Source organism: Pantherophis guttatus, chromosome 7 (assembly GCF_059756535.1).
Source record: "Pantherophis guttatus breed Tessera chromosome 7, ASM5975653v1, whole genome shotgun sequence".
Taxonomy (NCBI): Eukaryota; Metazoa; Chordata; class Lepidosauria; order Squamata; family Colubridae; genus Pantherophis; species Pantherophis guttatus.
This window is the reverse complement of record NC_142069.1, coordinates 2,117,697-2,139,409: the sequence shown is the minus strand read 5'-3', so window position 1 is coordinate 2,139,409 and position 21,713 is coordinate 2,117,697. Positions and strand designations below refer to the sequence as shown.

Here is a 21,713-nt window from a genome sequence, read left to right as displayed (position 1 = left end):
TTTTTTTCTTCCTTCCTTCCTTCCTTCCTTCCTTCCTTCCTCCCACCCTCCTTCCCTCCTTCCTTTCCTTCCCCTTTTCTCTTCTTCCTTCTTTCCTTTTTTCCTTCCTTCCTTCCTTCCCTCCTTCCTCCCTCCCTCCCTCTGTTCCTTCCTTCCCCTTTTCTCTCCTTCCTTTTTTCTTCCTTCCTCTCTCCCTCCCTCCCTCCCTTCCCCTTTTTGCTCCTTCCTTCCCCTTTTCTCTTCTTCCTTTTTTCCTTCCTTCCTTCCTTCCTTCCTTCCTTCCCTCCTTCCTTCCTCCCTCCCTCCCTTCCCTTTTTCTCTCCTTCCTTCCCCTTTTTCCTTCCTTCCTTCCCATTTATTAACAGCACTTAGACTTATATACTACTTCACTGGTTTACAGAGGCAGCCTCTCCCCCCCCCGCCCCCCCCCCACACAATTTTATCGAACCTCGGAAGGACAGAAGGCTCAGGCAACCTTGGACGCCAAAGGGCGAGAGGCAAAATCAAATAACGAATGACAAATATTAAAATTATTTGAAAAATTATTTGAAATAATTACGTTGAATTTTTGAGTCGTCTCGTGGCGAGTTGGCTGAGGTGAATTGCCCCAGTCCGTTCGCGATCTAGATCCCGCGTATGCGCAAATAGTTTTCGCTTCCGCGGCCCAGTTGCTAACAGGCTGCGGACTGGTACCTGCCTGGGGGCTGAGGACCCCTGACTTAAAAGGATCAGTGTACAGTTTCCATAGGTTTAATCAGCGCATAATTTCTCCTTTCAAGCACCGTTCGGCCCCCGGACTGCTGAGCGTGTGGGCCTGGAGCATCGTCCCCACCCCGGTTGTGGGAGGCACCTCTTTCGCCTCCCGCAGCTACAGCCCGTCCTTCCTTTGTTCGCCGTTGAGCCTCGGCAGGCGGCAAGGCCCATTCGGGGCTGGCTCGCCTGGCACTGCCAGGTGTGCCCGCTCCTCCGTTGAGACTCGGCTGCTTTCCTTGTCAGATGGTGAACGTGTACCAGGAACACCAGCACTCCTGTTTCCTCTACCTGGGCAGCATCCTCGTGGACGAGTACGGCATGGAAGAGGGCTGCAGGCAGGGGCTGCTCGACATGCTGCAGGTAGGTAGGTAGGTAGGTGGTGCCGGAGACTAGAACTCCCTTCCTGGGCCAGGCGTCCTGGGCAGCTGATCCAGCCAGCCACCGGTTTAAGCCTGCGGGACTCAAACAAAGCAGTTTGATCTGGTTAATTGCCTGGTTAATTCACGCAAGCGGCTAAGCCCGTTGCTGCTTTCTCACAGCAGACCAAGCCGTAAAGATCGCCAAGACAGCCAGGTAGGTCTAGTGGTTAAAGCACAGGGCTAGAAAGAGAGAGACGATAAATTCTAGTTCTGTCTTAGGCACGAAAGCCGGCCGGGTGACTATGCACCAATCCCCAGGAGATGGGGAGTTCTAGTTCTCTGTTTCATGCGTGGAAGCCAGCTGCGTGACTTTGGGCCAGTCACCAGGAGATGGGGAATTCTAGTCCCACTTTAAGCTTGAAAGTCAGCTGGGTGCCTTTGGACCAATCCCTAGGAGACAGGGAGTTCTAGTCCCACTTTAAACTTCAAAGTCAGCTGGGTGAGTTTGGACCAATCCCCAGGAGACGGGGAGTTCTAGTCCCACTTTAGCCATGAAAGCCAGCTGGGTGACCTTCAGCCACTCCCTCTCTCTCAGCCCGGCCCACCTCACAGGGTTGTTGTTGCGGGGAAAATAGGAGGAGGAAGTCCTATTCGGAATGTTCACTGCCTTGAGTTATTTGTTAACATCATAAGGGCAGGATGCAAATAAATATCAATCAATAAATAACCTGAGCCCGTTTCAGCCTCGCCTGGCATCCTGTGTGAATTCCGCCGTTAAGAGTTGGAAAGGTCCAGGAGGGCATCTTTGGGGTCCTGGAGGCCCAGAGAAAGAGCCTCGGTGGCCCCCTGCCTGAAAGAAGCTTTGCTGGAACCGCTTTGAGGAGGGACCTGGGGAGGAAGAGTTTGGCTCTCTCGGCGCTTTTCCCGCCCGAAGAGATGCTCTCCGGCTTTGGTGCTGAGCCGTCTCCTTGTCGCTTCGTCCCAGGCGCTGTGTGTCCCCACTTTCCGGCTGCTTGAACAACCCAACGGCCTCCAGAACCATCCGGACACGGTGGATGACCTCTTCCGGCTGGCCACCAGGTACTCCCACCTGGGCCCGTTAGATGGTTTGGATTTTATGCTGTTGGGTAGCGCAAACCTCTTTGAACCTGAGATCCAAGAAGCGGAGGAAGACTAGCCAGCCGAGGCAGACGGAGAATCCCTGGACAGGGAGAGGACAGCGGCAGCAGATAAGAGAGAGGGGTAGAAAAAGAGAGCTAGAGGAAGAGAGAGAGGCAGATGCGGATGGATGGATGGATAGGAAGATAGATGATGGGTGATGCATGAATGGTAGATGGATAAATAGAAGGGATGGATGGAGGGAAGGAAAGATGAATGGGCAGATGAGCAGTGAGACAGGTTGGTAAATAGGCAGAGAGAGAGAGAGGAAGTGAGATAGATAGATAGATAGATAGATAGATAGATAGATAGATAGATAGATAGATAGATAGATAGATAGAGATAGATGATAGATAGATAGATGATATAGATGATAGCGATAGGTAGATAATAGAAATGATAGATAAATATAGATAGATATAGATGATAGAGATAGATAGATAGATAGATAGAGATAGAGATGATAGATAGATGATAGATGATATAGATGATAGCTATAGATGGATGAGTAGAAAAAAATGAGAAAGTGAGAGAATAGATAGATGATAGATAGATAGATAGATAGATAGATAGATAGATAGATAGATGAATAGTTAATATGTGGATGGATGGATGGATGGATGGATGGATGGATGAGTAGAGAGAGATAAGAGAGTGAGAGAGGGTAGATAGATAAATAGATTAGTAGGCAGATATGTGGATGGATGGATGAGTAGAGAGAGTGAGAGAATAGATAGATAGAAATGATAGATAGAAATGATAGATAAATATAGATAGAGATAGATAGATAGATAGATAGATAGAGATAGAGAGAGAGATGATAGAGAGAGATAAACACAGATGGAAAGAGATATGTATGTAGATATAAAACAGATGGAGCTAGAGAGATAAAGAAATAGAGTTACTGTAGCTAGAGATACATTGAGACAGATAGGGACAGGTGTGGATGGATGGATGGATGGATAGACACACAGAGATACATGATAGATGTAATGACGGATGGATAGATTGATAGAAGAAATTGAGGTATGGTAGGAATGTGGGGTGGGCAGATGGACAGACCTGGATAGATGGACAGACGGATGGCTGCATGGAGGCCCATCCAGAGAGATGGAAGGATAAGATGGACAGATGGAGAGAGGGAGGGACAGACAGATGGGCAGATGGAGAAGGGCTTCAGGGTCGAGCCCAGAGGAAGCAGAAAGAATTCCGCTCAGCCTTCTCATTGCCCCCCTTAATTTGCAACACCCCCAACCCTCGCAGGGCTGCTGCAAGAAACGTCTTCTAACTCCCTCTCCCCATGGCAGGTTCATCCAACGCAGCCCCCTCACCCTCCTACGCAGCCAGGTGATTCTCCCCATCCTGCAGTGGGCCATTGCCGCCACCACCTTGGATCACCGGGACGCCAACTGCAGCGTCATGAAATTCCTACGCGACCTCATCCACACCGGCGTGGCCAACGATGTGAGTCCGGGGGGCGGGAGGGTGCCTGACGGGGTGACGGGGAGGGAAACCACACGGTGGCAACTTTGCAGATCTCCTGGTTCTTTACATCTTGAAAGAAAACTTTTTCCCATGATCTTTGACTTTTGTTGCAAGTCTTTGTTCATGTTGAGCCTTAGCTTTCCCCGAGTTCATCTTTGCAGATTCGGGCTATTTGCTGGTATTCTGCCTTAGCTTTGTGCCCCTCTTTAGACAAGAAGCAGACTCTTAAATCTGCCGCCTGGGGAGAGGGCGAATGGGTGGCCAGCGCCTGAGCCCGCTCCGTTGCGTGTCCTTTGCAGCACGAGGACGACTTTGAGGCCCGCAAGGAGCTCATCGGGCAAGTGATGACCCAACTGGGTCAGCAGTTGGTGAGCCAGCTGTTGCAGACCAGCTGTTTCTGCCTGCCGCCTTACACCCTACCGGACGTGGCCGAGGTGCTCTGGGAGATCATGCAGGTCGACAGGCCGGTAAGGGGCGCAGAAGGCCGTGTGGGACCCCTGGGTGGATTGCCCCTCCGGGATGGAGGAAGAGGAGGAACCCACGGGTGGGGGAGTTGACTGTCTCGCCCCCCAGACTAGACCAGCCCTCTAGATAGGGGGATGGATGGGTAGATAGACAGACAGACAGACAAGGGATGGATGGATGGATAGGGTGGGTGGGTAGGTAGCTTCTTGGATGAGATAGATAGATAGATGGATGGATAGATGAATAGTTAATATGTAGATGGATGGATGAGTAGAGAAAAATGAGAGTGAGAGAATAGATAGATAGATAGATAGATAGATAGATAGATAGATAGATGAATAGTTAATATGTGGGTGGATGGATGATGGATGGATGGATGGATGGATAGATGAGTAGGCAGATATGTGGATGGATGGATGAATAGAGAGAGATGAGAGAGAGAATAGATAGAGATAGGTAGATGGATGAATAGTTAATATGTGGGTGGATGGATGGATGCATGAGTAGGCAGATATGTGGATGGATGGATGAGTAGAGAGAGATGAGAGAGTGAGAGGATGGATAGATAGATAGATAGATAGATAGATAGATAGATAGATAGATAGATAGATAGATAGATAGATAGATAGATAGATAGATAGGCAGGCAGGCAGGCAGGCAGGCAGGCAGGCAGGCAGGCAGATATGTGGATGGATGGATGAGTAGAGAGAGATGATAGAGATGGATGGATGGATGAGTAGGTAAATGAGTAGGTAGATATGTGGATGGATGGATGGATGAGTAGAGAGAAGAGAGAGAGTGAGAGTACATAGATGATTAGATAGATAGATAGATGAGTAGGCAGATATGGATGAATAGAGAAAGAGAGGATGGATGGATGGATGAATAGGTGGAGACATGTGGATGGATGGATGCATATATAGAGGAGATGACATACGAATGATGGAAGGATAGAAGAGATAGATGAATGGTGGGTGGGATGGACAGATGGATGGTTGCATGAAGGGACAGGCAGGCAGAGCGATAGAGAGAGAAACAGGCATGTAGATAGATGGAGGGAGGGAGGGAGGGAGGGAGGGAGATGGACAGGTAGCAGATGAAGAGAAGAAGGGCTTCCGGATGGGCCCGGAGAGAGCAGAAAGAATTCCACTGAGCCTTCTCATTTGCAACACCCTCTCCCCCCCCCCACTTTGGCAGAGAGAGGGAGTGGTGGAGGGAGACTGGGTCACTCAGAGGGTCTTACCATCTCTCTACTCTCCCCCCCCAACCTCAAAATCCTGGCAATAGACGTTCTGCCGCTGGCTGGAGAACTCCCTGAAAGGGTTGCCGAAGGAGACCACGGGGGGAGCGGTTCAGGTGACTCACAAGCAGCTGACGGACTTCCACAAGCAAGTCACCAGGTCAGTGGGGACGGGGGGGGGCAGAGGGGGGCAGCTTCGGGGCTGGTGAGGTTGGCCAACCTTGAGTTTCCTCTGGGACCAGTGTTTCTCAACCTTGGAAGCTTGAAGATGGGTGGACTTCAACTCCCAGAATTCCCTAGCCCAGTGTTTCTCAACCTTGGTAGCTTGAAGATGGGTGGACTTCAACTCCCAGAATCCCCCAGCCAGCGCTGCTGGCTGGGGGATTCTGGGAGTTGAAGTCCGCCCATCTTCAAGCTACCAAGGTTGAGAAACACTGCTCTGGGACCGACTTCCAGTTCTAGTCCCAGCTTAGCCGTAAAAGCCAGCTGGGTGACTTTGAACCCATCTACCAGAGTGGTGCGTTGGCCTAGAAGTGGCGCCTCCCGCCTGACAATCAGGAGGCTGTGAGTTCGATCCTAAGTAGAGGCAGGTATTTCTCTCTCTGGGCACAGTGAGAATAGATCTGCCGAACAAAACTCCGCACCGGCGACAAAAAAGGCATCCGGCCAGTAAAACACTCAGCTCCGTTCCGTTGCCCAGACTCCACCCCGATGCAAGGGATTGTGGGGTTGTTAAAAAAGAGGAGGAGGATGGAATTTATTTATTTTACCAGTGGTTGGAAAAAAGGGGCGGAGAGTAAAAAATGGCATCTGTACTGCTAAGCGAATTAAATACCCAGACAACATGATGTTTATTTAAGCACTAAGAAATGCAATTAATAGAAAATTCATAAAATTTATTATTATTTTTTTTAAAAAAAACCTAAAGGAGAAGGGAGACCCATTTTCAAAGCCGTCTTCTGCCCCCTGGCAAGATGCTATGTCGGGGTGCAGATCCTGGGGTTCAGCCAGCCTCTGCTGGCATCCTCTCCTCTCCTCGCCCCACCCCACTCGCCAGTCCGGTTTTTCCACAGCTGCTTGCACCTGTTCTGCCCTGGAGCCTCGCTCTGCAATTAGGAAGGTATTGCTGGCCCCACGCAACCAGCTCGGGCAAGCCCGTGCCAATGACCGCTGGATGGCCGCCTCTTGTTCTCGGGAGCCCCGAGGCAACGCCAGCACCCGGTGGCCTTCCCCTTTCTCCTGGCACATTTCAGCGGCACGTCCCGTCTTGCTCCAACGTGCCAGTTTGTCTCAGGCAGTTCAGATGCCTTCGCACGCCAAGGGGCACCTCCAGCAGTTGCCCCGTGGGTGACAAGCAGGCCTCCCTGCCTTTGCTAACTTCGAAGGGGCTTCTGGGGGCCGGTGGTCTTCTCTCTTCTTCCCTTTGGGGGAGAGCAGAGAAGGGAGGAGGGGATGGCGCCAGACTTGAGGCCAGCTCAAGTTTCTAGTCCTCAGTTTAGTCATCCTAGAGCTTGGTTATGTATCCTCATTGGATACGAGATGGGCAGCAACTAAATAGGAAGGAAGGAAGGAAGGAAGGAAGGAAGGAAGGAAGGAAGGAAGGAAGGAAGGAAGGAAGGAAGGAGATGGGAATGAGAGGAGGGAGGGAAGGAAGGGGAAAAAGGGAAGGGAGATATAAGAGAAGAAAAGAAGAGGAAGGAAGGAGACGGGAACAAGAGGAGAGAGGGAAGGAAGGGAGAAACAGGAAAAAGGAAGAGAGAATAAAAGAAAAAGGGAGGGAGGGGGGAAAGGAAGGAAAAAGAAAGGGAAGGGAATAGATAGAAGAGAAGAAAAGAAAAAGGGAGGAAGGAAGGAAAGAAAGATGGGAATGAGGAGGAAAAGAAGGAAGGAAAAAAAAGGAAGGGAGGAAATGTAAGAGAAGAAAAGAAAAAGGGAGGAAGGAAGGAGGAGGGAAGGAAGGGGAAAAAGGGAAGGGAGATATAAGAGAAGAAAAGAAGAGGAAGGAAGGAAGGAGATGGGAACAAGAGGAGAGAGGGAAGGAAGGGAGAAAGGAAAAAGAAGAAAAAAGGGAGGGAGGGGGGAAAGGAAGGAAGGAAAGAGATGGGAATGAGAGGAGGGAAGGAAGGAAGGAAAAAGAAAGGGAAGGGAATAGATAGAAGAAAAGAAAAGAGAGGAAGGAAGGAAGGAAAGAGATGGGAAGGAGGAGGGAAGGAAGGAAGGAAAAAGAAAAGAAAGGGACGAAATGTAAGAGAAAAAAAGAAAAAGGAAGGAAGGAAGGAGATGGGAACAAGAGGAGAGAGGGAAGGAAGGGAGAAAGGAAAAAGAAGAAAAAAGGGAGGGAGGGGGGAAAGGAAGGAAGGAAAGAGATGGGAATGAGAGGAGGGAAGGAAGGAAAAAGAAAGGGAAGGGAATAGATAGAAGAGAAGAAAAGAAAAAGAGGAAGGAAGGAAGGAAAGAGATGGGAATGAGGAGGGAAGGAAGGAAGGAAAAAGAAAAGGAAGGGACGAAATGTAAGAGAAGAAAAGAAAAAGGGAGGAAGGAAGGAAGGAGATGGGAAGGAGGGAAGGGGAAGGGAAGAGAGATAGAAGAAAGAGGGAGAGGGGAATGAAGGAAGGTAGGTAGGTAGGTAGGTCAAGAAACGGGGAGCAAAGACGTACAGGTAGTCCTTGACTTACAAGCATTTGTTCAGCGACCGTTGAAAGTTGCAACGGCACTGAAAAAAGGGGAGTTATTGTGACCGGTTCTTGTGACTTTGACTCAGCCGGCTACGCTGAGGAATTCTGGGAGTTGAAGTCCGCAAAGTCTTTTAAAGTAGGCCTAATGGTATGTGAAACCTTGTTTTTTTTTCCTTTTCATAAACCTGGGCTCTTTTGCGTCCTCTTCTCCTTCCCTCCCGCAGTGCTGAGGAGTGCAAACAGGTTTGCTGGGCTTTGAGGGACTTTACCAGACTCTTCCGGTAGCTGAGGCCTCTTTCGCTCTGCCTGTCCCAGGTGAGTAGCTGCTGCTGCACCCCCTTTTTCTGCTTTTTTAAAAAAGGGTGCAAAGGATTAGAGGTTCCCCCTCCCTCCCCCCTGAGAGGGTGCGCTCCCAAAGGCATCTACTGTATTTTTCGGAGTAAAACACCTTTTCCCCCCAAAAAAAGAGGGTGAAAATCTGGGTGCGTCTTATACTCTGAATGTAGCCCCACCCGGCTTCTCAAATGGAGGTTTCAGAGGCTGAAAAAAGCATCAGAAACGAAGCTTCAAAAAAATAGCTCCCAAACAGCTTCAGAAAAAAAGCCCCCAAACAGAGCTTCAGAAAAAAAGCCCCCAAACAGAGCTTCAGAAAAAAAAGCCCCCAAACAGAGCTTCAGAAAAAAAGCCTCCAAACAGAGCTTCAGAACAAAAAGCCCCCAAACAGAGCTTCAGAAAAAAAAGCCCCCAAACAGAGCTTCAGAAAAAAAGCCTCCAAACAGAGCTTCAGAAAAAAGCCTCCAAACAGAGCTTCAGAAAAAGAAGCCTCCAAACAGAGCTTCAGAAAAAAAGCCTCCAAACAGAGCTTCAGAAAAAAGCCTCCAAACAGAGCTTCAGAAAAAGAAGCCTCCAAACAGAGCTTCAGAAAAAGAAGCCTCCAAACAGAGCTTCAGAAAAAAGCCCCCAAACAGAGCTTCAGAAAAAAAAGCCCCCAAACAGAGCTTCAGAAAAAAAAGCCTCCAAACAGAGCTTCAGAAAAAAGCCCCCAAACAGAGCTTCAGAAAAAGAAGCCCCCAAACAGAGCTTCAGAAAAAGAAGCCTCCAAACAGAGCTTCAGAAAAAAGCCTCCAAACAGAGCTTCAGAAAAAAAGCCTCCAAACAGAGCTTCAGAAAAAAAGCCCCCAAACAGAGCTTCAGAAAAAAAAGCCCCCAAACAGAGCTTCAGAAAAAAAGCCTCCAAACAGAGCTTCAGAAAAAAAAGCCCCCAAACAGAGCTTCAGAAAAAAGCCTCCAAACAGAGCTTCAGAAAAAAAGCCTCCAAACAGAGCTTCAGAAAAAAGCCTCCAAACAGAGCTTCAGAAAAAAAGCCTCCAAACAGAGCTTCAGAAAAAAAGCCCCCAAACAGAGCTTCAGAAAAAGAAGCCTCCAAACAGAGCTTCAGAAAAAAGCCTCCAAACAGAGCTTCAGAAAAAAAGCCTCCAAACAGAGCTTCAGAAAAAAAGCCCCCAAACAGAGCTTCAGAAAAAAAAGCCCCCAAACAGAGCTTCAGAACAAAAAGCCCCCAAACAGAGCTTCAGAAAAAAAAGCCCCCAAACAGAGCTTCAGAAAAAGATGCCTCCAAACAGAGCTTCAGAAAAAGATGCCTCCAGAGCTTCAGAGGCTTTTTTTCTGAAACTCTGTTTGGAGGCTTTCAGAGGCAGAAAAAAAAGTTTTTTCTGAAACAGTTTCAGAAGTTTCAGAGGCAGAAAAAAAAAGCAAGGCACAGAACTCACAACCAAGGAACCTGTTGCTAAAATTCACCTCTGGGAACAGCTGATTGGGGGTATTCCAGGAGGCCGATCCACCTGCCAATCAGCTTTTTTCTTATTTTCTTCCCCAAAAAACGAAGGTGCGTCTTATACTCCGAAAAATACGGTACTGCTCGGAGAAGTTGCTCTTTAGTTAAATTGGTGTCTCCCAAATTTGGGGTGGGTGGACTTCAACTCCCAGAATTCCCAACTGGGGCAGGCAGGCTAGAGAATTCTGGGAGTTGGAAGTCCACGGTGGGGTCCTTGGTGCTCCCTGAGCCTGATAGTTTTGGGGGAAAAAGAGAAGGGAGGAGGAAGAGGAGGAGAATTGTGCTTGCTGGTCTCTGAGCTTGGTGGGTTTTCTTGCAGACGTTTCATGACCCAGGTGAGTAACATCATCAGTGCTAAAGATGAGTGGGGATTGCTTTCTGTTTACATACAAAGGGTTGTCCTGTCAGTCTTGGTGGCAGTCTTGTTTTCTCCTTGGTGGTTCCTTGTTTAGCCTGTTGCTTATTGTCTGTCTGGTTGTTTCTCTGAGTTGGCAGTTCCCCAAGGACCCTAATCAGGTAAACACCAAGAAACCCTCCCACCAATATAGACAGAGCAAACCCTACACTCACTAGCACTGATGATGTTCCCTAGTTGGGTCATGAAACGTCCCACAAGGAAACCCTCAAACTCAGAGAGCTCCAAGAACCCTAACCACTCCTGGACGCTTCGCAACTCTGTCGGGGAACGTAAACCCCCCCCCCCAACCCTTCCGTGAGTCTTCCCGTGAGATTTTTGCCCTCCTCTTCCTTTCCCAGGAATGTCTTATTTTCAGAAGAGGAAATAAAACAGCCAAGACGGTGAAACCACAACCAGCAAACTTCACTGCGGCCGAAGGCTCCGACTCGCTCCGGTGTGTCCCGCCAATCCAGAAGAGACGTTTTGCTGCAAGAACCAGTCGGTGAAGTTCCTGCTTGTGAGTGAGAAAAGAGAAAGGCAGAAAAAACAAAACAAAACAAAACACACACAAAAAAAAACACAAAAACCAACCACCAGGGGGTTAAAAAAAATAATAATTAAAAAAAAAAAGAGAGGAAATCCGAGCGCCATTTAACCTGCGACTGTCGAGGGGCTGCCGTTGAGGGGGGAAAGGGGAAGAACAGCTTTCCGGATGGACTGGCTTTGGAAAACAAAAGAAAAAACAAAAGAAAAAAAAAAGAGAGAGAAAGAAAGAAAACAAAACGGAAAAAAAAAGAGGAAAATAACAATAACAGTAATAATAAAAAAAGTTTTTAAAAAAATCCACCCAAACACGAAACCATCCACAGCTGATTTGCTTGGCAGCAAGATTTGTTTAAAAAAAAAGAGGAAAAAAAAGGAGGAGGAGGAGGGGGGGTGGGGGAGAAATAATTTCTGTGAAATGAGAAATAAATTTCCTTTAAAAGATCCGTGGGGTGAGGGGGGAGGGCTTTAAAACTCAATCCACGCGCTACCGGGAGTCGGCCTACCTTGTAGGGTTGGCGTCGAGAACCGAGTCTTTGGTTCGTTCGGGGCAAGTTCCATCAGCCTGGGCTACGAGGAGCCCACCCACCCACCCACTCACCCCTCAAAAAAAAAAAAAAAAAAAAAAGGAAAGCTCGCTAGAAGCCGGGAGCTGCGGTCAAGACCCTCCCCCCAGTTTTGGGTGGGTGGTCCGGAGCTGCGGTCCTTCTTCCCTTTTCCATCCGGAGCAAAAGACGGGAAGATCCTGTCTGCCTTTCCGTGGCCCATCAACATGCTGGCTTCTTCCGATGAAACTGTTATAATATATATTTTATATATATGCATATATATATATATATTTCTTTTCTTTTAAGCTGATTTGGTTTTTTTTTTCTTTTTTTTTTTTCTTTTTTTCTGAGAATTTGGTTTCAATCGGTTTAGGATTTTTTTTTTTTTTTTTAAACGGCAGGACGGTGGGGAGGGGTGGGGGGGCTTCCGGAGTGGTTTTGGGGGCAGGCAGAATTATTTTGTGAAAAAAAAACAACGATCCGGCACCGGGATTCGAACCGCGAAGGCAGGGATAGGGGAGGGGTCCCGTTTCGTCTGGTGGGAAAGGGTGGGTGAAGATGGCAGCCCTCTCGAGAACCGGAGTGGGGGGAAGATCCTCTCCCCCCCACAAAAAGAAATAAAAAAAAAACAGACAAAAACAGTTGAACGCTAGTCGTCTCCGGAGCCTTTTTGTCATGCACTCGCCGAAGATTCAGAATAACAGAGTTGGGAGGGTCAAGCAGGAGACCCTTAACCATTTCCGACAGAGGACAGTCCAGTCCCTTCTTGAAACTCGCTGTGTGAATGCTGTTACGGATCGGGCCTCCCAGGTGCGAAAAGGTAAGGCGAGGGTCGAACTTTTCTCCCGCCGGCTTTTTCCTGCGATCGGTTTTACCTCCGTTCGTTCCTTCGGAATCCGGTCTCTTGCTTTATTATTCCGCAGCTGCTGCGTCGAGCGACGGCTCGCGGTCAGCCGTCGGGGTAGGGGGAAACAGTGGAAGCTTAGTTGCGCCAGGAATTGGAAACTTCTGTGTTTCTGGCTCCACTGGAGCGTTTCGCAACCCAGCTAGGGAACGTCGTCAGTGCTAGAAGGGAGTGGGGTTTGCTCTCGGTTTGTATGCTGGAGCCTGGCCTGTCTTGAGTTGGTAGTTCAGGAAGAAAGATGCAGTAAAGAAGAGTCTGCACAAGGAGTCACCAAGAACAGTCCCACGTCCACTGAAAGCCCCTTGGGTAGAAACAGCACACCTCACTCCTAGCACTGATGATGTTCCCTAGTTGGGTCATGAAAGGTCTGCAAGAAAACTACCAAGCTCAGAGAGCACCAAGGAGCCCACAGTTGTTCTCTTTCTCTCATGTCTCCTTCCTTCCTTCTTTATCCCCTTCCTTCCTTCTCCTTCCTCCTATTCCTCTTCCCCTTCTCTTTCTCCTCCGCTCTACACACTCCCCTTCCAGCACTGATGATGTAACCTAGTTGGGTCATGAAATGTCTGCAAGAAAGCCAAGCTCAAAGGACACCAAAGACTCTACCATCGTCATCGTCCTCTCCACCTCCTCTTCTGCTTCTTCCTCTTCCCCTTGTTTCTTTTCTTCTGCTTCTCCCTCTTCCTCTTCCCCACCTCATTTCTTCCTCTTCTGCCTCTCCCTCCTCCCCTCATTTCTTCCTCTTCTCCCTCTCCCCCTCCTCTTGTTTCTTCCTCTTCTGCTTCTCCCTCCTCTACCGCTTTCCCTCCTTCCTCTTCCTCTCTAGCACTGATGATGTTCCCTAGTAGTGTCAGAAAACATCTGCAAGGAAACCCCCCCTCCCCAAAAGCTCGGAGGACACCAAGGACCCCACCTTTCAACCCTGCCTGAGCTACAAACCTCCTATCAAAATAGTCATTTTAAGCAGAAAACCTTAAGTGAGATGGGAAATGCCATTCCTTGGGAAATAAAAGACGAGCACACAAACCAACTCCAAAATGTTAGCTCCCTTCGTTTATTTTGGAAAACTCTTTTTATCGGCTTGCTCATCCGATAGAACCCGCAGGTGGAATCTCTGCAGATGTGGGAAAACACAACTGGCACAGTGACAAATAGGGCTGGCTTTGTTCCATCTGCCCCCACCCACAAAATATATATATATCTCCACCCAATCAGAACACAGCCAAGCTCCCACCCAATCAGTTCACACCCCACTAGCAATTAAAAGGAAGAAACAGCTGCGATCTCACATTGCTCCTAGAAGCACGAAGCCGAAAACACCAGCTTGAAGATGACGAGACTTCGTCGAAACGTCATCAAGACACTTCCAATTTTACGCGGGAGAAAACCCGAATAACCAAAGAGCCATGTATGTATGTATGTATGTATCTGTGTGTGTGTGTGTGTGTGTATGTATGTATATATCCTTGGGGTGCTTCAAGGAAGCGAAGACAGAAATAACGAAGAAGAAACAAGAGCCATTCAACATCCATCAACGTGGCTCTTACCCCAGGCTGGAAACAGAATAGCAGAGTTGGAAGGGCGTTTGGAGGTCTTCTAGTCCACCCCCTCCAGCTGAGGATTACCTGCAATTCACAAAACTCTCCTGGTTTCTCCAAACGAATCGGCAGCCCAAAATCTGAGATCCCTGGGCCGCTTCACACACTGGCGCCAACCCCTGGATCCCACAACCGAAGGGATCGGCCTGCAACGCACTCACACGTCCGATCTTTGGGAATCAAGCTTTTTAATTCAAATTATTAAGCGTAACTGAATTTCTTGGGGACTTGGGAGTCTATTTATTTCCCTTTCCTTCCTTCCTTCCCAATCGAAGGAGGATTTGGGGGGCAGAGAAAAGGGGGTGGGGCTCAGATGAAACCACTTTTATTGCATTTGGGGAGGGGGATTTTCCAAATTTTGTGAAACACAGTCTTAGGGCCCAAGGGGATTCGTCGTGACACAAAGAATAAAACAACCTAAAATCCCTCGTGTCATAAAAAAAGGGCTGTTAGATTTACCTTGCTTCTCTTACAATATCCCACCGAAAAGATTACAGGTAGCCCTTGACTTAACAATCATTCGTTTAGTGACCGTTCAAAGTTACAACGCTGAGAAAAGCGACGTGACCCGTTTTTCACACCCACAACCATTAGCTGCATTACCCCCCCCCCAGGTCACGTGATCAAAATTCAGATTTGCTTGGCAACCGGCTCGAAGTTATGACGGTTGCAGTTTCCCTTTTTGCGACCTTCGGACCAGCAAAGACAAGGGGGGGGGGAAACAGATTCACTTTACATCCGTGCTACTAAATGAACGACCACAGCGATCCATTGAATAACGGGAAAGAAAGGCAGGTCGCAAAATGAGGCAAAACTCCCTTAAGAACGGTCTCGCTTAGCAACGGAAATGTCAGGCTCAGCTGTGGTTTACCTGTATTCAAACCATCATAACCTTTGCTCTTAAACCGGAACCGTGTTCAAAATCCTGGGTGGGTCAAAAGGACAAGCCTCGAAGACAAGAAGGGCGCGAGGTCTCCTGCTCGAGCAGGGGGTTGGACTAGAAGACCTCAGGGGGTCCCAGATTTTATGGAATCCACCTTTTAAGATGGAGCTTAAAGAACGCAGCCATTGTTTTGAGGGGGGAAAAAAGGGGGGGTTTAGAACGTTCCTGAATCCGGGCAATTTTTAAATCACAGTTCTCTCGAGTTTCAAAGCTGGGTGCCACCATCTTGCCACGTCCCCGTGCCAATTTCTCCATCCTGCACGATATTCCGTTTAAAATTTAAGACATTGACGTCCCGGAGGCTTCTGTGTTTCCTCCTCAATGCGATGGAGGGAAGGTGGAGGGGCTCCGAAGAAGAAGAAGAAGAAGAAGAAGAAGAGGGGGGGTTCTTATATCAGCTGCAAGATTTTCCTTCTCCAGGGCCCAAACCAGAGGTGAAATCCAGCAGGTTCTGGCAGGTTCGGGAGAACTGGTAGCGGAAATTTTGAGTACTTCAGAGAACCGGCAAAAACCATCTCTGGCTGGCCCCAGAGTGGGGTAGGAATGGAGATTTTGCAATATCCTTCCCCCAGGAGTGGGGAGGGAATGGGGATTTTGCAGTATCCTTCCCCTGGAGTGGAGTGGGAATGGAGATTTTGCAGTATCCTTCCCCCAGGAGTGGGGAGGGAATGGGGATTTTGCAGTATCCTTCCCCTGCCACACCCACCAAGCCAAGCCACGTCCACCAAGCCACGCCCACAGAACCGGTAGTAAAAAAAATTGGATTTCACCACTGGCCCAAACCTACAACGGCCCCAAATTTCAATCCATTTTTTTTTTTTAAGGCCTCCATCCTGGCGAGAAGCGTAGCGCGCGTTTCTTCCGAATCGAGCCCCGCTTCGGTTCAGAGTTCAAGTTTTCCATTTCATGCATATCTCTCTTTATCTTGCAAGCAGGAGAAGCTGGCCAGCCCGACCTCCTCTAAATGACCTCTGGGGTGCCCAGGTGCTTCTTATAAAACATGCTCCAGAGTCATCAGAAGCTTGTGAGGGGCTTGCAAGCGGAGCTGGGGTGCGCCAGGAGACTCCCCCAACTCCTCCTCAGGAATGGCTCAGTGGGGCAGGGCGAGGCCAGCCCGATTTGGGACAGCTCTTGCCGGAGTTTGCATGCCCAGGAGGATGGTGCCATCCAAATGTCACCGGATGGGGGGTGGTAGTCTTTGGGGGTGGGGGACGGGGTCTCTTGGCATCTCACTGCTGCATGCCGTTTCCGCCGGTCTGCATTTCCCAGCTGCTGGGGTCCCCCTCGTGCATGTTTTGCTGAATTTGCCAAAGGTGGTGCAGTTCTTTGAATTGCGAAACCATTTTGTCTTTGAGATCCGGATGCGAAATCTGCAGGCGGACGCTGTCCGCTGACCAGGACAGTTCTCCGGAAAACATTTCTAAAAGAAGCCGGGCAGCTACGGGGACAACCTGCATGAAAAGGGAAGAGAACAGGGGTTTAGAACGGGGGTCTCCAACCTGGGCAATTTTAAGCTTGGCGGACTTCGATTCCCAGAATCCTCCAGGCTTAGAAAGCTGGGGTGGAATTCTGGGATTTGCAGTCCTTCCCTCACTGACAACGGCTGTTTTAAACCAGGGGTCTCCAACCTGGGCAATTTTAAGCTTGACGGACTTCGACTCCCAAATTCTGGGAGTTGTCAGTGAGGGAAGGACTGCAAATCCCAGAATTCCACCCCAGCTTTCTAAACCTGGAGGATTCTGGGAATCGAAGTCCGCCAAGCTTAAAATTGCCCAGGTTGGAGACCCCTGATTTAAAACAGCCGTTGTCAGTGAGGGAAGGACTGCAAATCCCAGAATTCCACCCCAGCTGGCATTTCTAAGCCTGGAGGATTCTGGGAGTCGAAGTCCGCCAAGCTTAAAATTGCCCAGCTTAGAGACCCTTGGTTTAAAACAGCCGTTGTCAGTGAGGGAAGGACTGCAAATCCCAGAATTCCACCCCAGCTGGCATTTCTAAACCTGGAGGATTCTGGGAGTCGAAGTGCAAACACTTTAAAGGAGCCGAGTCCAAAAAGCATTGCGTTAAGTGGCCCTTTCCGATGCGCCAAGGGGAGATCAGCCCCTCTAGGATTGTGTGAACTGGCTACGCAACTGTGTGCAAGTGACACACCTGGATTCGAGTCTGCTGGGGCCTTTTTAGACCTGCTCAGTTCGCCATTTGCTAAAGTCTATTTACCGGAAGTCCCCGGTTCATTTAGCGACCGTTCAAAGTTACAGCGGCACTGAAAAAAGCGACTTTGTTTAAGACTCTTTTTCACATTTACGACCGTTATGGCATTCCCCCATGGTCGGGGGATCAAAATTCGGACTCGCTTGGCAACCGACTCATATTTATGACGGTTGCAATGTCCCCGGGAGGGGGGGGGTCACGTGATCCTCCTTTTGCGACCTTTTGACCAGCAAAGTCAATGGGGGAAGCCAGCTTCACTTAATGACGTCCCTAACGTAAGAACTGCAGTGATTCACTTAACGGTGGCAAGAGAGGTCATAAAACGAGCCGCGAAATGCGCTTAACAGATGTTTTGCTTAGCGACAGACATTTTTGGCTCCATCGTGGTCGTAAGTCGAGGACTACCTGTAGTAATAAGCGTCAAAAGTGCCATCAGACGTTTGATTTTTACCTAACGCCGGTGTCCTAAAATGAACCTACCTGGACCGTGATTAGTTTTTTCTCTTTCGGTTTCTGGTCGGGCCACTCTTCCCCAAAACAGAAGAAAATCTCGTAGGGGGGAGGCGTGCGGGACTGGCCTTTCTGGAACATGATGAGTCCTGCAGGAAGGGAAAAATAAAATTAGAATAAAAAAATTATAAATAAATAAAATTATAATTTAAAAAAAAAAAGTTCCCCAGCCAGAAAGGAAAATCAACTTTTCACATTAGCCACAAGGCAGCAGAAGCCGTGGGGAAAAAAACCCCAGGAGGCAAATTCAGAAAGGGGGAAAAAAAAACCAATTTCCTAAATGGGAAATTTTGACTGGGAAACATATGAATCCATCATTGAGAACGGCTGTTCTTTGCTGACTGTATTCAAATGTTGATTAAAATTGGATTTTGGCACAGGGGTGGGTGGGGGGAGGAATTGGAGGGCTCATCCAAATCTCTAAATTTGGCAACTTGAAGACCTGTGGACTTCAACTCCCAGAATTCCTCAGCCATCCATGCTGGCTGGGGAATTCTGGGAATTGAAGTCCACCCATCTTAAAGTTTGTCAGCTGGGGAATTCTGGGAGTTGAAGTCCAGCCGTCTTAAAACACACTGGCAGAGGGAATTCTGGGAGTTGAAGTCCACCCATCTTAAAGCAAGCTGGCTGGGGAATTCTGGGAATTGAAGTCCACCCATCTTAAAACACACTGGCAGGGGGGATTCTGGGAGTTGAAGTCCACCCATCGTAAAGCCTGCTGGCTGGGGAATTCTGGGAATTGAAGTCCACCCATCTTAAAACACACTGGCAGGGGGGATTCTGGGAGTTGAAGTCCACCCATCTTACAAGTTCCCAAGGTTGAGAGACGCCACTCTGAATCACAGCTTTCCAAACTTAACAACTTCATTAAAGACTTGTGGACTTCAACTCCCAGAATTCCTCAGCCATCCATGTTGCCTGGGGGATTCTGGGAGTTGAAGTCCACCCGTCTTAAAAGTCGCCAAGGTTCAAATGCTTTAACCAGACACGGTCCTGTCTACAACTCTTGAAAACCTCTCGAGACAAGCCAACATTTCCTCCATCCGGTTGGCCTCCAGGAGACCATCCATCCACCACCCTTCTACAATGCTCTACTATGCATAGTAGTCTCTCTCCCCGCCCTCTCCGGCGAGGGTGAAACTACAAAGCCCATCCTCCCCTTCCCAGGACACCTGCTGAAGGCGCCATCTCACCGTTGAGGAAACTCTCCAGGCTAAAAAGCTTGACCTTCTTCTCGCGTTCAATGGGATTGGGTCCGGCCAGCTCTCCGGCACACGGGCCGGTCCAGAAGACTTTACATTGGCACAACCGGATGGCGTAAATGTCCTGGCCTTGCAATTCCAGGATGAGACCCCGGTCCAGGACGTCCAGTAGCTGGTGGGTGTAGTAACGCTGCTTCTCGTTGGGGACGGCCTCGGCGCTGGGGAAACGCACCTGCTCCAACGTCACCGGCCCGAAGAGCTCCACCTGTTCGTGGGTGGGCTCCAGGTGGCTGTGGAAGAGGCGGCAGCCATGGGGGTTGCTGATGGTCAGGGCTCCCACCGGACGTCCGCGGTACTGGAATTTGATCTCCAGGTCGGTCACTGAAGGAGGAAGAGGAGGAGGAGATGACACAAAAGGCAAGGGTGAACCAGGGCATTGGGTGGGAGGGTCGCCGATGGGTAACCGGGGAGGGGTGACCCCAAAACTCAAAAGCCTTTTGGGTGGGGGGAGGAGTCTGCAGGGAAAGGTTGAAAAAGGCAAGATGGCCGCCACCACGGTGCAAACAGAACTCCACCAAGAGTGTAGAGGTACTTCTCATTGTGATTGAACCTGCTGACCCCCCATTTCCTGAATTACCCATTTTTTGGGTCTGCATAGGACATTAAACCAGCCACTAACCACGGTTAGTTAATTCATAGGACACGTTAAGCCACCCAAAATGGAACCAAGGTTAATAGTAACTGAGTAACTCAGAGTTTAAACCTACACGGGATAAACACATGCCCATCGTCTGACCAAAATTAAAATAATAATTAAAAATTAAGAAGCAAATGAATTAATTAAAAACTAAAATCAAAGACTCGATGGAGCACCGGATCTTTTTCTGCGGGTCAGTTTTCAATGTTTTTATTACAGGTAGTCCTCGACATACGACCACAACGGAGCCCCAAGTTTCTGTCATTAAGTGAGACACTTTACATCAGTTTTGCCGCCCCATTTTACGACCTTTCTTGAGGCAGTCGTTAAGTGAATCGCTGCCATTGTTAAGTTAGCAAAACGGTTGTTAAGTGAATCCGGCTTCCCCCTTGACTTTGCTTTGTCAGAAGGACGCAAAAGGACGTGACCCCCCCCCCAGGACGCTGCGACCGTCATAAATGTGAGTTGCCGAGTGTGTGAATTTTGCTCACGTGAGTGTGGGAATGTTGCAACGGTCGTAAGTGTGAAAAACGGTCATGTCACTTTTTTTCAGGGCTGTTGTAACTTCACAAACGGTTCACTAAACGAACGGTTGTAAATCAAGGACAACCTGTTATGCTAGCCAACATAGGCGTTCTGTGCAAATGCGACTGCTAGAACTTTAGCTGAAATGGGTCGTGTGAACCGAGCCAGGAGGAGACCCCACTTTCCCTCTCATCTCCCCATTCCCACGGTGCACCCCCATAAAAGAGAGAGAGAGAGAGAGAGAGAGAGGCTTACGTGGCAGCATGTGGGGGCTGATCAATAAATTCGGGATGAACTGCTCGATGGGGGCTGCAGGACAGCCCCCCTCGGGGAGAGGCGCCAAGGTTCCTGGCATGGCCATGCTCTCGGGCACCAGCGGCATCCGGCTTGCAGATTCGCCAAAGTTGGGCACCGGAGGCTCCCCTCCTACCGCGAAGGCCCCCACGGGGGTTGGTGCTGGGGGTCCAGGCCCCACCTCTGGGGGAGCCAAGTGGGAGAAGTTCCCATTGGCACATGAGTTAGTGTAGAGGGTCTCTTGCTTGAGCCACGGGTAGGGGGGAAGGGGCTCTGCGACGTGCGATGGATCTGGAACGAGAGAAGCCGTTCGAAATTCCGTTCAGATATACATAGCCCCACAGAACAAAAAGAGTACAATCACCATGTGCTTTACTGCTCAACTCTAACTGTAATGGGAAACAGGAAACTCTACTTAGAACAAAAGAGCAAAAGAACATAACTATGTTATATAGTATATATAACATAGATCCAGCCTTCTAAACACAACCCTCTATTGGCTGACTACTACTGTAGTTGTTGCATAGAAATACATTCCAACATTGAATTCCAACAGGAGCAACCAAGAAACTTGATCAAAATGGAAGGATTGCAAGGATGTTGTTTCCATGCTTGGAGGGGGTCCAAAGGCAGCTCCCTTCTCTGTGCGGTTTCTTTGTTACTGTACAACAAACTCAACACAAGTCTCTTTCCTCCTCCTGTTTTCCCCACAACAACCCTGTAATGTGGGTCCGGCTGAGAGAGAGAGGGGGACTGGCTAAAATCACCTAACTGGTTTTTACATGTAAGGCAGGACTAGAACTCCCAGTCTCCTGGTGATTGGCTTAAAGTCACCCAGTGGGCTTTCATGCTAAGGCGGGACTAGAACTCACTGTTCCCTGGCGAATTGAGCCAAAGTCACCCAGTTGTCTTTGGTGCTTAAGGTGGGACTAGAACTCACCGTCACCTGATTTCTAAGCCAGTATCTTAATCGCGACACGAAACTGAGTCTTCTTTAGAAAGCAGTTGGGAGTCCCTGCTAAGCAGGAAAGATCTGAAGCAATTCTTCCCTGCCCATCCCTCCAGGCTTGCCCCCCCCCACCTTCTTCTGGGTGCTGCCAAGAACCCACCTGCAATCCTTAAAGTGGGCATCATTTTCTGGAGCTGCAATCAAAGGGGGGAAAAAATCAGTGAGTTAGCCAGCTAGCTGGTCAGTCAATTCTATTATCTCTCATTGTCATTCTCTCTCTCATTCTCTCTCTCTCTCTCTCTGTCTCTCTCTGTGTGTGTCTCTCTCTCCCCCCACTCCCTCCCTCCCTCCATCATCTATGTCTGTCTGTCTATCATATCTATCTATCTATCTATCTATCTATCTATCTATCTATCTATCTATCTATCT

The 21,713-nt window shown here is 49.0% G+C and overlaps 2 protein-coding genes across 4 annotated transcripts in view; one reads left to right on the top strand and one right to left on the bottom strand.

Moving 5' to 3' along the window:
* TNPO3 (transportin 3) overlaps window positions 1–10,952 on the top strand; it is a 45,357-nt gene extending 34,405 nt beyond the window's left edge. For both annotated transcript variants that reach the window (XM_060689324.2, XM_087874383.1), the window contains exons 17-23: window positions 997–1,113; window positions 2,098–2,192; window positions 3,578–3,734; window positions 4,055–4,222; window positions 5,508–5,620; window positions 8,360–8,450; window positions 10,726–10,952. In XM_060689324.2, coding sequence (XP_060545307.2) covers window positions 997–1,113; window positions 2,098–2,192; window positions 3,578–3,734; window positions 4,055–4,222; window positions 5,508–5,620; window positions 8,360–8,420 — 711 coding nt within the window. In that variant the 3' untranslated portion in view covers window positions 8,421–8,450; window positions 10,726–10,952. The remainder of the gene's footprint in view (window positions 1–996; window positions 1,114–2,097; window positions 2,193–3,577; window positions 3,735–4,054; window positions 4,223–5,507; window positions 5,621–8,359; window positions 8,451–10,725) is intronic.
* Window positions 10,953–13,389: 2,437 nt separating this feature from the next.
* Window positions 13,390–21,713, bottom strand: part of IRF5 (interferon regulatory factor 5) — a 42,143-nt gene continuing 33,819 nt past the window's right edge. For both annotated transcript variants that reach the window (XM_034407104.3, XM_034407103.3), the window contains exons 5-9: window positions 21,445–21,478; window positions 20,297–20,626; window positions 18,811–19,200; window positions 17,588–17,706; window positions 13,390–16,350 (exon numbers count right to left, since the gene is read on the bottom strand). In XM_034407104.3, coding sequence (XP_034262995.1) covers window positions 16,129–16,350; window positions 17,588–17,706; window positions 18,811–19,200; window positions 20,297–20,626; window positions 21,445–21,478 — 1,095 coding nt within the window. In that variant the 3' untranslated portion in view covers window positions 13,390–16,128. The remainder of the gene's footprint in view (window positions 16,351–17,587; window positions 17,707–18,810; window positions 19,201–20,296; window positions 20,627–21,444; window positions 21,479–21,713) is intronic.